Source organism: Haliotis asinina, chromosome 3 (genome assembly GCF_037392515.1).
Source record: "Haliotis asinina isolate JCU_RB_2024 chromosome 3, JCU_Hal_asi_v2, whole genome shotgun sequence".
Classification (NCBI taxonomy): Eukaryota; Metazoa; Mollusca; class Gastropoda; order Lepetellida; family Haliotidae; genus Haliotis; species Haliotis asinina.
The window spans coordinates 853,520-869,255 of NC_090282.1; the positions used below are offsets into that span (position 1 = coordinate 853,520).

The 15,736-nt window shown below is 41.7% G+C and overlaps 1 protein-coding gene across 1 annotated transcript in view; it reads left to right on the plus strand.

Moving 5' to 3' along the window:
* Positions 1–4,327, plus strand: part of LOC137277284 (DDB1- and CUL4-associated factor 12-like) — a 79,879-nt gene extending 75,552 nt beyond the window's left edge. Inside the window, exon 9 of the mRNA XM_067808943.1 lies at positions 582–4,327. Within this exon, the coding sequence (XP_067665044.1) occupies positions 582–737 (156 nt within the window). The 3' untranslated portion in view covers positions 738–4,327. The remainder of the gene's footprint in view (positions 1–581) is intronic.
* The last annotated feature ends 11,409 nt before the right edge of the window (positions 4,328–15,736 follow it).

Below are 15,736 nucleotides of genomic sequence, written 5' to 3' on the forward strand. Positions count from 1 at the left end.
AGAAGGTATTCTTCTCTCAAGAAAAATAAAACATGTCATCATGAAAGACATTTTATTAAAAATAAGTTTGTGAAAATTATCTCAGTCGGAGCTTGTCCATGGCAATATTTTCCACGAAAATCTGAATAGAAGGGGAGACGGTGTTTATGTAGACTGCTAAGTATGTCAGTATCGTGTTGAATCGATGCACGACAATGGTATCGATGTATCGTATCGTGCAGCTCTTGATCGTCACAACTCTACAAAACACACTTGGCAGGATGTGCATAACACAGCTAACAGCCCTTCACAGAGCGAACAGTTGACAGGTCTTCAAATTAAACTCCATCAACATGCTTCCACAGACCTCACAGAGCTCACAGACCTTCATGCATCCTCGGACAACACATGGTTAACAGATCCTAAGAGAAATCCCATTATCTTAATGATACTAAAAGTATACAAAAGTAAAAAGATGTAATGTGATTGCTAGTTCACCCTTCATTAAATATTTGAGATGAAATAGTTCACATGTTCTGTCCAAATTGACCTCATCTATGAATTGGTTCTGTGAGGAATAACAAGATCATTAACTTTTTCAGAAACCAGAAGAGGATGACCGTTTCTTTTTGTCGAACCCAGGCTTTCCAAATGCAGTGTATACCCATGCCTATGACTCGAGTGGCACACGTTTGTTTGCTGCTGGGGGACCTCTGTCATCAGTGTCGTGGGGTAACTATGCTGGACTGTGGTACTGACCCCTGAACCTGGCAACAGAAACATTTGGTAGATCTAGGTTTCATGGATAACTGTGTCTGTCTGAAGGGCTGTGGACTGTGAACACTATTTGGAACAGATCTGTCATGGGTAACTATGTCTGTAGGAACAAGGATAATCGACAATTTTTGGAACAACTCAATGTCATGGTTGTGTATGCATTGTGTGTGTAGGTGTTCCTCTGTGTGCCTGGTGTGTGTAGGTGTTCCTCTGTGTGCCTGGTGTGTGTAGGTATGACTGTGTGCCTGGTGTGTGTAGGTGTTCCTCTGTGTGCCTGGTGTGTGTAGGTATGACTGTGTGCCTGGTGTGTGTAGGTGTGACTGTGTGTGCATGGTGTTTGTTGGTACGACTGTGTGCATGGTGTGTAGGTATGATTGCATGGTGTGTGTAAGTATGACTGTGCATGGTGTATGTAGGTATGACTGTTTGCATGGTGTGTGTAGGTATGACTGCATGGTTTGTGTAGGTATGACTGCATGGTGTATGTAGGTATGACTGGGTGCATGATGTATGTAGGTATGACTGGGTGCATGATGTATGTAGGTATGACTGGGTGCATGGTGTGTATCATTGATTATATATATATATATATATGCATGATATATATATATAATCAGCAAGGTGCATCATGATGGGGTTTGGACACTTCTTTATTAGACTGTAAGAACTGCACGTGTTATTAAGCAAGTGTACAGGATTGTAAGTGATAAAGTTTTCACGTGAGGCCACACTTGTAGTAGTTACAAAGACTTCCTCCATACATGCTGTATTATGATTGTGATTCACTGACAGTAGACACAAGTGACAAGTAGACACAAAACTTTTGTTTTGTGAGACCAGAGCAGATTTGTCTGTGAGCTTGGTATAGAAACAATGTATGTGAAGAAGTTACAAGAAGTTGACTGTAAAGGGTGACTGACCTCCATAGGTTTAAAAGAAGGTGACAAGCAATTCAAATAGGGGTATTGCTTTGAGGCATTTGGTGATAATGTTCGTTCTGATAGCTTACATGCACGAAGAAGAGGTTAGCATATTTGGTTTGTCACATGTCTTGTTTTGTATTGTTTTATGAAACAGTTGGGTGTGTTACACAGACTTTCATAATGGACATTCAGGGTGGTCTTGTAGTGTGTGCACTCTTTATATACCAGGGCTTGTTTCCCTGGAAATTTATGTGGAGCCATGCTTTTTGTCCATACATTATTTAAGTGGCATTTAGTCCTTAGTTAGAAATGAATCTGCAGACTGGAATTTGTGTTTGCTCTCTGGAACCATTGTCCACGAATGGGATAGGCTGCGGTGTTGCTAAAATACAGTGTCAACTGGCAGAAGTAGGCATCAGTGTTCACTGTCTTGACAGGCTACAGTATTGCTGGCATCAGTGTTCACTGTCTGGACAGGCTGCAGTATTGCTGGCATCAGTGTTCGCTGTCTTGACAGGCTACAGTATTGCTGGCATCAGTGTTCACTGTCTTGACAGGCTGCAGTATTGCTGGCATAAGTGTTCGCTGTCTTGACAGGCTACAGTATTGCTGGCATCAGTGTTCGCTGTCTTGATAGGCTACAGTATTGCTGGCATCAGTGTTCACTGTCTGGACAGGCTGCAGTATTGCTTAAGTTCTCACACGTTCATCAAGTCACTTCATATTGTGCTCCATTCCTGGTTAGATCCCTATTCATCTGTATCTCATTTGTATCAACATACTCTTCTCTTCATCTTTCCAAGATGTAAATATCCATGGAGTAAATAGGGCATTGTAGTTGCTGTAGGTATAGCACATGGCCTGTAGAATCATGTCCAGTTAGTGTAACAAGCCATTCTATGCAGTATTTTGATGAATGATAGCCATGAATGATCAAGTGATAAGGTTACTTCTCCAGTCTCCCTGTCACTCCCTGCCTCCCACCAGAAGCTGCTGATGGCTTCCTACTACCTACTCTAGAAGGGGGTTGGCTTCATAAGCCTTGTGTACTCCAACATGCTGACATTGTTTCACAGATATACCACATAACAGAACTCATATTGTAGAAATGTTATCCCTTACATTTTGTTTGTAACATACTGCATAACTGTTCATTTATTCATGGATATATCATACCCATTCTTCGCTGTAGAGTTTCTGGAGAGTAATCCAGCCCACGCTGACTGAAACTTGTATCTCAAAGTATAGGAAACCTTTTGTTGGCCTTTTGGCCTTTTTACAGATTATTGAGATCATTAATGATTTGCCTATACATATTGTTTCTGCATATCACACAGGTGTCCCATTGGAATTTGGTTTGCATATATTTGCATTTTATCTTGTGTGTCATTTTATTTATCTACAGTTAGTGACTGTTTCCTTGTTGCATGCATGGTCCCTGTTGATCTCTGTTACTAGAACACTGCCTAGGTGATGAGTATTTGTCACAGTTAATGGATGATGATGATGATGATGATGATGATGATGATGATGTCATATGTGCATCCCAACATTATGCAATTTGTATATGGATAGGCCTGAGTCAGGTCCATGTATATGGGTAAGCCTGAGTCAGGTCCATGTATGTAGGTAGGCCTGAGTCAGGTCCATGTATATTGGTTGGGCTGAGTGAGGTCCATGTATGTGTGTAGGACTGAGTCAAGTCCATGTATGTAGGTAGGCCTGAGTCAGTTCCATGTATATGGGTAGGGCTGATTCAGGTCCATGTATGTAGGTAGGACTGAGTGAGGTCCATGTATATGGGTTGGGCTGAGTCAGGTCCATGTGTGTGTGTAGACCTGAGTCAGGTCCATGTATATGGGTAAGCCTGAGTGAGGTCCATGTATGTGTGTAGGACTGAGTGAGGTCCATGTATGTGTGTAGGACTGAGTGAGGTCTATGTGTGTGTGTAGGACTGAGTGAGGTCCATGTATATGGGTTGGGCTGAGTCAGGTCCATGTGTGTGTGTAGGCCTGAGTCAGGTCCATGTATATGGGTAAGCCTGAGTCAGGTCCATGTATGTAGGTAGGCCTGAGTCAGGTCCATGTATATGGGTAAGCCTGAGTCAGGTCCATGTATGTTGGTAGGCCTGAGTCAGGTCCATGTATATGGGTAAGCCTGAGTCAGGTCCATGTATGTAGGTAGGCCTGAGTCAGGTCCATGTATGTAGGTAGGACTGAATCAGGTCCATGTATATGGGTTGGGCTGAGTCAGGTCCATGTATGTAGGTAGGCCTGAGTGAGGTTGGAGAACAGGGTCCATCGTTGCATCATCAGTTACATTATTTTATTGGCATTTAGAAGTGAAACACTTAAAGTGTTAGTTGCATAGATGTAAATTTCAGTAATATGAGGAAGACTTTTCTGGGTATGATATTAGTCCTTCATTAGGTAAATGACTCAGCTCAAATCTCAAAAACCTCCTGTAAAAATATTATTGGAAAGGCTGTTTTCCTCAAACATGAATTACGGAAGTTGACATCCATAACATTGCCCCCTTCATCAGTCACTGTGTCTTCACTCCACAACATCCGTCTAATATAAGCTGGTGTTAATGCCACTTGTTGAAATATATCAAATGACCATTTAATAAATGTTTTGTTGATATCAGTGGCCCATTGTTTTGATTTATTATTTTATGATGTGTGGATTCTTGTAGAATATACATGTCTCCATTTGCATGTTTTGGACATTCCATCACTGGTGAATATAAATCCTATAGTTGATTTGATTACTTTGTAGATAACACACAGAAAGATAAATATCACACTTTGAGTAATTTTTAGAAAATCACTACAGTCACACTATTGCAACATTTGGCATATTTGGGATTTCACTTTCTTAGTAAAGTACAAATTCTAGTACTTATTTGGTTGAGTCCCATCCGAGATTCGAACCCGTACCCTCAGAGTCAGGAACCTAATCACCGGCACACAAAGCCAGCCGCCTAGCCTGCTCAGCCACCGCGGGTTCGAATCCCGGATGGGACTCAACCAAAAAAGTACTAGAATTTGTACTTTACTGAGAAAGTGAAATCCTAAGTATGACATATGTTGTCCCCATTTGGCATTTCTTGTGTCTGGATCGATCAAAGGACTCACTTGGTAGTCTAGACTGCGTAGTTTGTGTACCCCTCTGATGAGTGTAATTTGGCATGGCTCCCACGGCCGAAAGCTATGATTACACGATGCCATTTACTAAGAAAGTGAAATCCCAAATATAACATATGTTGCATTCGACTACTTTCTAAATGGCATCGTGTAATCAGTCACATCATTCTATAACATTTCCAAGAGGGCAGTAGAAATTCAGTTTCTTTTGTTTTGGGTGCTCCATCTGGCACAACCCACCTTGACAAACATGTGACTGCTGATACTGCAGACATGGAAGGTGGACGTATCAAAACAGCATCAATTTAGGAGAAGCTTATGCAGTGAAATTGTCTGCACACTACTCCAGAGTGCAGAACTTTATCACTGATGTCTGAAAGTGGAAAGCCGTTGTGTAGATCACATATATGACGGTGATCCATGGAGGGAAGCCAGTGTGTAGATCACATATATGACGGTGATCCATGGAGGGAAGCCAGTGTGTAGATCACATACATGATGGTGATCCATGGAGGGAAGCCAGTGTGTAGATCACATATATGATGGTGATCCATTGAGGGAAGCCAGTGTATAGATCACATATATGATGGTGATCCATGGAGGGAAGCCAGTGTGTTGATCACATATATGATATGACATTTTTAAATGCAAACGATTGAAATGACCACATTTCCAATATATCAATAGAAATGTAACTCTGCAATAGATATATGGACAGATATATCTCGCCCTGAACATGTGATTATACCAAAGTCATGAAATACTGGTCGAAATTACTCTTTGCCCATTTGCCACAACAATACATCTCCTGTGAAAGCCATAACCTTTTGTTACTGAGATATGACATCCCATTTTGTTTAGATAGTAATTGTACTGAACTTGTCATCCAATTGTATAGATAGATGCAGATGATGGAATGTCTTGTCCACACTCCATTATTAACAACCAGCCTCCATAGAACTGGAATATTGCCTGGTGTGGCAACAACATATCACATCCTGCCTCCATAGAACTGGAATATTGCCTGGTGTGGCAACAACATATCACAACCTGCCTCCATAGAACTGGAATATTGCCTGGTGTGGCAACAACATATCACATCCTGCCTCCATAGAACTGGAATGTTGCCTGGTGTGGCAACAACATATCACATCCTGCCTCCATAGAACTGGAATGTTGCCTGGTGTGGCAACAACATATCACATCCTGCCTCCATAGAACTGGAATATTGCCTGGTGTGGCAACAACATATCACATCCAGGATATCCCATAAGAACACATGGCATGGAATGCACCAAATGACGTAGCATGATACTCAACACGAAGACATGGCTTGGGATGAACAGCAACACGTGGCAGTATAGTCAACAAGAACACATGGCATGGAATGCACCAAATGACGTTGCATGATACTCAACACGAAGACATGGCTTGGGATGAACAGCAACACGTGGCAGTATAATCAACAAGAACACATGGCATGGAATGCACCAAATGACGTAGCATGATACTCAACACGAAGACATGGCTTGGGTTGAACAGGAACACGTGGCAGTATAGTCAACAAGAACACATGGCTTGGAATGCACTAAATGACGTAGCATGATACTCAACACGAAGACATGGCTTGGGTTGAACAGCAACACGTGGCAGTATAGTCAACAAGAACACATGGCATGGAATGCACCAAATGACGGGACCCGTGAAGGTCCCGGGGTAGAATAGGCCTTCAGCAACCCATGCTTGCCATAAAAGGCGACTCAGTTTGTCGTAAGAGGCGACTAACGGGATCGGGTGGTCAGACTCGCTGACTTGGTTGACACATGTCATCGGTTCCCAATTGCGCAGATCGATGCTCATGTTGTTGATCACTGGATTGTCTGGTCCAGACTCGATTATTTACAGACCGCCGCCATATAGCTGTAATATTGCTGAGTGCGGCGTAAAACTAAACTCACTTACCAAATGACGTAGCATGATACTCAACACGAAGACATGGCTTGGGATGAACTTCAGATTGTGACAGGATAGTTAACAAGAAGACATGGCTTGGGTTGAACAGCAACACGTGGCAGTATAGTCAACAAGAACACATGGCTTGGAATGCACTAAATGACGTAGCATGATACTCAACAAGAACACATGGCTTGGGATGCAGCGGTTAAGTGTCAGGGTGTGGAGGACACCAGAAATGGGCTTGACGCATTGTACCCATGTGGCTACTCGAACCTGGGCCTGCAACGTGCTGAGCGACTGCTTTAACCGATAGGCTACTGCACCGCTCCCCTCCATGAAAAGGCTCGACTTGGATGTACAGTTTGTTCAATCCCGTATATCCGGCATACGTTTTTGATCGAGGGGTATTGTGCTCGCCTACTTTGAGGCAGAACAAAACATGAGCAGGTCTGACAGTCAAGGCCTTGTGTGACCAAGGTGCGGAAAACAGAAACGACAAAACCTTTTGTACATTCAGAAGACATCTGTGCTAAAATCAGATTCGTCGTACAATTCTGACCATCTGAAAACTTACTGACACTGAAATATCAAGGAAGATGGAAACACACAGGGGAAAAACGGAGTCGTTCGTCGTTTAGAGCAATCGTATAAACTGTAACAAGGGTGAATTGGTAAAACTGAAATTTCACACACGCTCAAAACTTTCACACAAGCAATGTCGGGAGCGTCTGGGTAGTGATGGTACCCCGATCTTCAACTTATGCCTGAAAACGGTATAAGAATCCACACCGAAACGTCGCCATTGTGAAAAATAAATCCATAAAATGTGTTCCTTCACCTTTAGGATGGCAGTAGTTGCTCTGGACGCTGGCTTGAACCTGTTCCATAAATGAGTGAAGTAATGTAATGATCTTCCAGCTGGGTCGGGAACGTGTCACATGGTTGCCCTAACGTGTTATGTCAGTTTGTAGTGGGTTGTGTGATAACCTGACGGTTGCTGATTGGGTTAGTCCTTCTGGCTACTTGACCAGTGGACAAACGAGTCACTAGAAACCAACACGGCTATTTCCCTCTCAGCTGACAGACATGGCATTATGTGATGATGTTCAAAGTGACAATCGAATGGTCGGTCAATATGTTGTGGAACCGTTATATTCCCCATTTTCCCGTGATAGACAGATGAAAAGGTGATTCTCAGCAACTGTTGGATCATACAAAGATGCACAGGTTTGTGGATATGTATCACTTGTATCTATGAAAGTCAGATTACTTCAAGCACAATTTGTGTTCCAACTTCGTTTTGGACATTCCATGATTAATTGATAATGGGCAATGCGTTTGCGTTTCTAATGGGTTTCAGTATATATTGTGAACAAGTTAGGGAACTTGAAAATACAGATTCTTATTGACACTACAGACACGCCCCCACACAGAACCACATGCACACTGTGTAGTAGTTATGTTCCTAGTTGTACAGAAGCTGCAGTAATCTGCCACAGCCTAGGTAGAGTTGCACGACTGTGTGTATGTATAGTCTGGTTCATAATTATTGAGAATTTTTCTTCTTACTTTGAGCTATCCTAACACCTCAACTGATTCACTGATACTTAAAACTAAGTAATGGTATAAGGGAGGTAACTCATCTTGGCCTATTGAGTATAGTACAATTAGAGTTACCTCCCCTGAATTTGTAGCAGACGTCATTTTCCTCAGCACTGTCAACAATGTCTGCTGAAGATAAAAGAAGGTTGATTTTTGAGTTGTGTAATCAAGGAATTGATGATGTAAATACATTGGCAGAGAGAACAGGAACTCCTCTTTCTACTGTGTATAGGATTAGGAAGAATTTTAAAGAGGGAAAGGATTTTGGGCACCAGAAAGGAGCAGGGAGACCCAGAAAATTGGACTTCTCAGATCGCGTCCGGCTGGGAATTTTAGCGTCTAAAAAGCAAAGGGCAAGCATCTCCAACATCAGGTATGAAATGATAGAAAGGGGATGAACAGTTGTATCAACATCTACAGTTAGAAGAAATTTTATTGATCTTGGATGGGAGAAAAAGACTGGAATTCCTTCTCCTCTCATGAAACAAGAACATAAAGACAGGCGTGTTGAGTGGTGTTTGGCACATGAAAACTTTGACTGGGAAAATGTGATTTTTACTGATGAAAGCTCAATATGGGTATATCCCAATAATGTGAAAATATGGACAAAGTCTGCGTCAGCACCGTTGTATCGACGACCTAAATACAGCCCAAAGTTTCATCTATGGGGAGGGATATCCTTATTAGGAACGACCCCGCTGTGTGTGTTTGAGGGAAATCTGACAAGTCAACGCTACACTAACATATTAGATAATTTTCTCCTTCCAAGTGCACATGTGTTTTATGGAAATGACTGGATTTTGCAGCTAGATAATGATCCTAAACACACCGCAAAACATGCCAAGCAGTGGTTTCAGGAGAAAAATGTGACTGCATTACCATTTCCTGCATATAGTCCTGACTTAAATCCCATTGAGAACATTTGGGGGATGATGAAGGAATGTGTGAATCCAAAGGGGTTGACAAAAATTGAAGACATGAAGAGAGAAGTGGTCCGATACTGGGACAGCATAACTCACGAGACACTAACCTCTCTGATAGGAAGTATGCCTACCCGTCTTAGACTGTGCCGTGAAGCTCAAGGAGACTTGATAAAATATTAAATTGTTACCTACACAACATGAAAATGTCAGTTCACTTTCACAATACATTCAATTTTATCTGATTTGTTCTCGTTTAATAATATGAAATGCTTTAGCTATTCTCAATAATTTTGAACCATACTGTATATGTATATGTATACACAGGCGGGTATGCTACACCTGCTACCAGAGAGTGAGGATATTTCATGTAAACTATAACTTTAACAATGTTAAGTATATTTTTTGAAAAATTCTCACAACTGTCGACATTTTACGTCTGTAAAAGGATATATAGTTCACCAGTGTAGCAAGGCTTTATGCCTGAGATCTGCAGAAGTCATTGATGGTCACATGACCATAGATCTTGTCAGAAGATTTGCAAATGCGCCCAATCTCGAAAATTCAAACAAATAAATATCGCGTGAATTATCCGTTTTCTCAAGATAATCGAAAATGCGACTAGGCATACTCTCGATTAAACGTTCAATGTAAGCTAGGGTAATTCCATCCCATTCTTCCTACGGATCACCTCCAAGTTCCTCGAGTGGTTGAGTGACATATGCCCCAAGGATACCCCAGACATGTTGGATAGGCGAGAGGTCTGAGAGCGAAGTCTGAGCGTGGTGACGAGGTTATGTTCTCATATTGTAGATACATGTGCACAGACCACAAAACGACGTCTCTGCTAGTGCTCAAGTGGTACCATGTGTGCCTCCAGGATATTACCATGATCACTGTTACTGATCTAGCCCCAAGACGATCTTCCAGTCTCACGTTAGCGGCACGAAAGCGTTCATTTTATTAAAAGAAACTCTCAAGTGTCTTTTCCTAATGTGACGGTCGGTCAGTCATGGGATCACATGTCGAGCATGCATGCTCCATCGTCTGTCCATTTACCTGTAGCTCTGTGAAGCACATCTCCAATTTGATATGTCGGAACACATTCATTCTAATAAAAGAACCTCGTGCGTCAGTTGTCCCTGGTCGGCCAGATAGACATATGTACGATATCGTATTATCCTGTCGATATCGTGATTGTAATCGGATAATTACTGTCTGTGGAAGGTTATGAGCTTGTGCCACGATGGTCTATCGTGTAGCAATTGCTATCATGTCATTTGTTTAGCTTGATATTTTAACAGAACGATTTCAATCATCAAGTCATTTACGAATAACGCGCTAAAGCATGTACTTGAACACATTAAGAAGTTCATTTGGTAGAGAAGCACGAATTAGCTCTGAAACGTTGTGTAACAAATAAAAAGTTGTTATTAATAATCTTGTCATATATTCATTGTACATAGTCTGATGACAAGAGCTTGTTGAAGGTGACTTAATTAAGAAAGGAGTAAAGGGCACTTTATATAAGCGTTAACAGAGTTCTACAATTTCATGGACGGGTGATACCTCGAAAGACTTCACGTGTAAAATATGACAGGGTGTCCCGCTTTAAATGTCTATCTAGATTGACCAGTTGAATCGAAATTGAATCCCCCACCCACATCCTGAATTGTACATACGTCTCGTTATTCAAAAGACGAACGGAGGAATCTCGTCATTCCTAAAGACACACCTAGTACAGTTTGTTTGGTTTGAAGAGACAGACCTTCACCAACCATCGTAACGAAGAAGATTAATATCAGTTTCCAGAACCGTTAGAAAAATCTGTTTGTATCAAAACGGCCTATAGCTAAGATTCACAGAAATAGACACGATAAGTACATGCATAAATTGATTGCCGACGATTCTTATATAATTCACCACACTGCTAAAGAGGCTGAGTTAGTAGTGATGGCATGCATGATGACTATTCAAGAAGCTGTTCATTAATGACATACATACTATATGGTATGAGGGATTGTCGACCTCTCTTTGATTTAGGGGAAAATCATCGAAAGCGGTGTCCAGATGGAAGTAGTTGGTGAGTAATGGTGAGATAAAATTTGTGAACTATAGATTGAAACTTTAGCTGCCTTTCGTTATAATCTGGCGCTGAAGGAAATATACTCGAAAGATATTCCAATAATTTTGTTGGCAGTATTAACAATTTTGGAATTTTTTTCTGCATGCAGCTGGACCCCCATACTAGGACAAAAAGTTGTAGGTCACTACGCTTTGAATAAAGGTTTGATAAAAAACAGTCATTTTGGTTTTGTGTATAGTAAAGTTTCTAGCGGCTAAGAAAATAAAGTCGCCGCTGGCCTTTTTCGTAAATGTGATCGATGTGTTTTGAAAAAGAAAGTTTTTAATCTAAAACAACACCGATATATTGGTATTTGTCCACTCTTTCAATTTCTGCACTATCAATTATAAGAGGATGTAGAGGTTTCTTATTTCTCCGAAAATGAACCATCATTTCCTAAGTTTTCTTCACAGTCTGAAAAGAGAAAACTTAAGTATCTTCACACCAAAATAGAAATTTCCCGATTCCTTGACGTCAAATTTGTTCTGATTTAGAAATTAGGCCAGTAATAACGGTGTCATCTGCGAGTTTAACAGAAAACACGTCATTGAATGACAAGTAGCAATATGAAGAGTACGGGTGAAAGGACACAGCCCTGGGGAGCTGCAGTAGAAGTTGATAGACATTCACACTGACATGCTTAGCTCTATGTACTATGAATGCGTTAATCCATTTGGCAATATTGTTATCAACGCCCAGATGACACAGTTTACTCATCAAATGGTGAGGTGGGATGGTGTTGAAGGCAAGATGATAGATACAAGAGCCGACTGTCCAGAATCAGAGATGGCGAATCAATGAGGTCAGTGTAAAGTCTGCAATAATTTTTTTTCAGTTTAGCTTCACTCGTAACTGTATCTAAAAGTGACACCCCATTATTGTACATAACTTATGCACATTAATATACATCTGTTTTGTCTCATACCTCGGGTAGAGACGAACCGAGCGCCTAAACAAATAAATAAACAAACAAAACAAACAAATAAATAAATAAATAAATTGGAGGTTCCCATCTGTCATCAGATGTGTGGATGTTCCAAGTTCCTATGTGTGTCTAGTTGTGTGGATGTCCCAGTGCCCATGTGTCCCCAGTTGTGTGTAGATGCTGCAGTGTCCATGTGTCTTCAGTTGTGTGGGTGTTCCCAGTGCCAATGTGTCCCCAGGTGTGTAGATGTTGCAGTGCCCATGAGTCTGCAGTTGTGTGGGTGTTCCCAGTGCCCATGTTTCCCCCGGTGAGTATATGTTTCAGTTTTCAGTGCTCATGTGTCCCCAGGTGTGTAGATGCTGCAGTGTCCATGTGTCTCCAGGTGTGTGGGCGTTGCAGTGCCCATGTGCCCCCATCTGTGTAGATGTTGCAGTGCCAATGTGTCTGCAGTTGTGTAGGTGTTCCCGGATGCCTATGTTTCCCCCGGTGAGTATATGTTGCAGTGCCCATGCGTCCCCAGGTGTGTAGATGCTGCAGTGTCCATGTGTCCCCAGGTGTGTGGGTGTTCCCAGTGCCTATGTGTCCCCAGGTGTGTGGGTGTTCCCAGTGCCTATGTGTTCTCAGTTGTGTGGGTGTTTCCAGAGCCTATGTGTCCCCAGTTGTGTGGGTGTTCCCAGTGCCTTTGTGTTCCCAGTAGTGTGGTTGTTCCAGCGCCCATGTATTCTCAGTTGTGTGGATGTTTCCATTTGGCACCAGGTCAAACAAACTCATCTTTATGACTGACAGCAACATAAATCGAGGTTACGGTTCCATCCGGAAAACGTTGACGTTTACATGTAATAGTACTGGATTGGATTTATGCGTTTTATTCCACTAATAGTATATTGGTGTGTTATGTAGTACACTGTTGAATAGTGATGGTATATCGCTGTGTTATGTGGTACAATGTTGACCCATGATTGTGTAGTGCAGCGTAATGAGGAATCGATGAATGCAGAGTTGAGTTCCTGTTTACTTGGACGACTTTCACTTTGCCCAAACTCGCTCCAAACTGCATTGTCAATCAGGTTCATAAAGAAAACATGGCATTCGAGTATCCTTAGATTAACAAGGGATTTGAGTCTAATGACGAGACGCGAGTTGAGGAAGCACACGTCGTTTACAACAGGAGTTGGCGGGAGATGTATGATTGAATCAATACAGGACGGGTACGAGGGGAGGGAAAGTGGGAGCCCGGACTGGGAGAGAGCTCCACACACTGCTCGAAGTATTTCCATGGCTACTGTATTGATCTGAAGACGTTCTGCAAGACACAGACGTGTTCATGTGGCCTCGGGTGGTAATACGACGTCCTGAGTGCGAGGTAGGTGCTCTTCGAGGTGTCCAGGGAATATCCGGCGTCACTCACTGCCTGTCAAGGCTTGTTACGGTATGGTTTATACATGCATGTGCGTGTTTCCATCGTGCGTCTTGTTGAACGGGGTCCGATGATGTGTTGACTTCAGAAGCAGTCAGTTGACATGCAAACCCAACTGCAAGTTAACAGACACGAATGAAGTGCTCCCGACAGAACAATACATAATAGCACACCGTGTAGCACTGTCTTTAGCACTGTCACCATGTGGTGCAGAGATTACATCCATTCCTTTACTACTGTCACCGCGTGGCCCTGAGATGACAACACTGTCTTCAACACTGTCCCCGTGTGGCACTGTCTTTAACAATGTAACCATGTGGCACTGAGATTACATCACTATTTATCACTGTTACCGTATGGCACAGATATATTACATCGCTGTCTTTAACAATGTCACCGCGTGGCACAAAGATTACATCACTGTCTTTTGGATGACATTGTCTTTATATGATATGTTTCAAACATGTTTTGTCGCATACATCCTTTAGATAAACACGTTTTAGAGCTCGTTTGTATGCTGACAACAAAAAACAACCCCGGAAAGAGTGTGTATGGCAGCAAACCACATTATGTAGGTTTTGGACGTGCAGTGAGCAAGAGCGTGACACGCGTGCGTGGTATTATGAAGGTCAGAGAAAGTCGATAAATCTATGCGAACCATTATTTCTGCCAATCGATGGTTTATGTCTGAAATACCGTGCTCAATGGCTCGCAGTCTGTGATTAACGAACGATGAAACAGATACCAGTGAACCAAGAAGAATGTAGGTCGAGACTACTGAGAGCTTCCCGGGACAACGATGGGAGTTCAAGGCTGGTTGATCTGTGTGGTGCAGGCAGACTCTACCCAGCCACGTTGAGGCGGGGAATCCAACTGATGCTTACTTTCATCAGCCATTGTCAGCAAAGGTCAGTGGTCAGATGAAACCTAGGGTAGTGGCCTCTGGTACAACGGTAGTGGTGCCTTACGATATCGACCATAAGATATAAAGTATGAAATCTTCTAAACACAAGTGGAAAAATGAACACACTGTAAGATAAATACATGAGAAAGTTAAAGTTTGTGTCAGAAATAATGTCGCAGTATCAAGAACGTTTGACATACAAGTACGAGTCAGACAAGGCTGTGTATTGTGTCCTTTCTTATTTTCAATTTTTATAAATGAATTGTCCACGCAGATCGAGAATAACTGTACACGTGGCGTACAATAACCTTCGGATATCTTCCAACTATCTCTTTTGCATTTTGCTGATGACATTGTACTATTATCGGTCTGCAGTGGCAAATACATGAACGAAAAAACCTTTGTGTGTAGTCAAAACTGATATCTGATTTGGATAAAAGAAAAGCAGTTGTATTTACAAATGGTAGAAAACTAGGGAAAAATGAAAAACGGTAGTATAAAGATTGCAAACTTGAAACGAATTCTTAGAAATGCCTTGATGTATACGTAACTAATCAGTTATCATCATCAGTGTATGCAAGCTATGCAGCAGTGCACTCCATGGAATCCTAGGACAGGGATGTGGGTTAGGGTTAGGTTAACCCTGAATCCTAGGACAAAAGCGTATTCTTGATGATCTCAGTATAAGTTGTTTTATTTCAAAATAGTTGATGTAACAATATATCCGATTCTTTCAAACGGAACTGAAATTTGAGGATTAAATGCACTTGGAAAATTAGAAATTTGTATGCCTGAAAAAGGTTTTTGAGTGTTAAACAAAACACTCCAAATATCATGATCTGTGGAGAATGTTGCAGGTTCCGTTTACAAATCTACTCTTATTGTGAAATAATTTGCTATTGAATAAAGTTAATATATACACATGCCAACATATGGCTTTCCAAAGAAATGTTATAATACGATGCCTTTATATGATAGGAATTGACAAAAAACCTACTACTGGAGTTGGAGATATGTGGCATATGCAAGAAAATGGAGTATATCCGGAATTTATCACTCA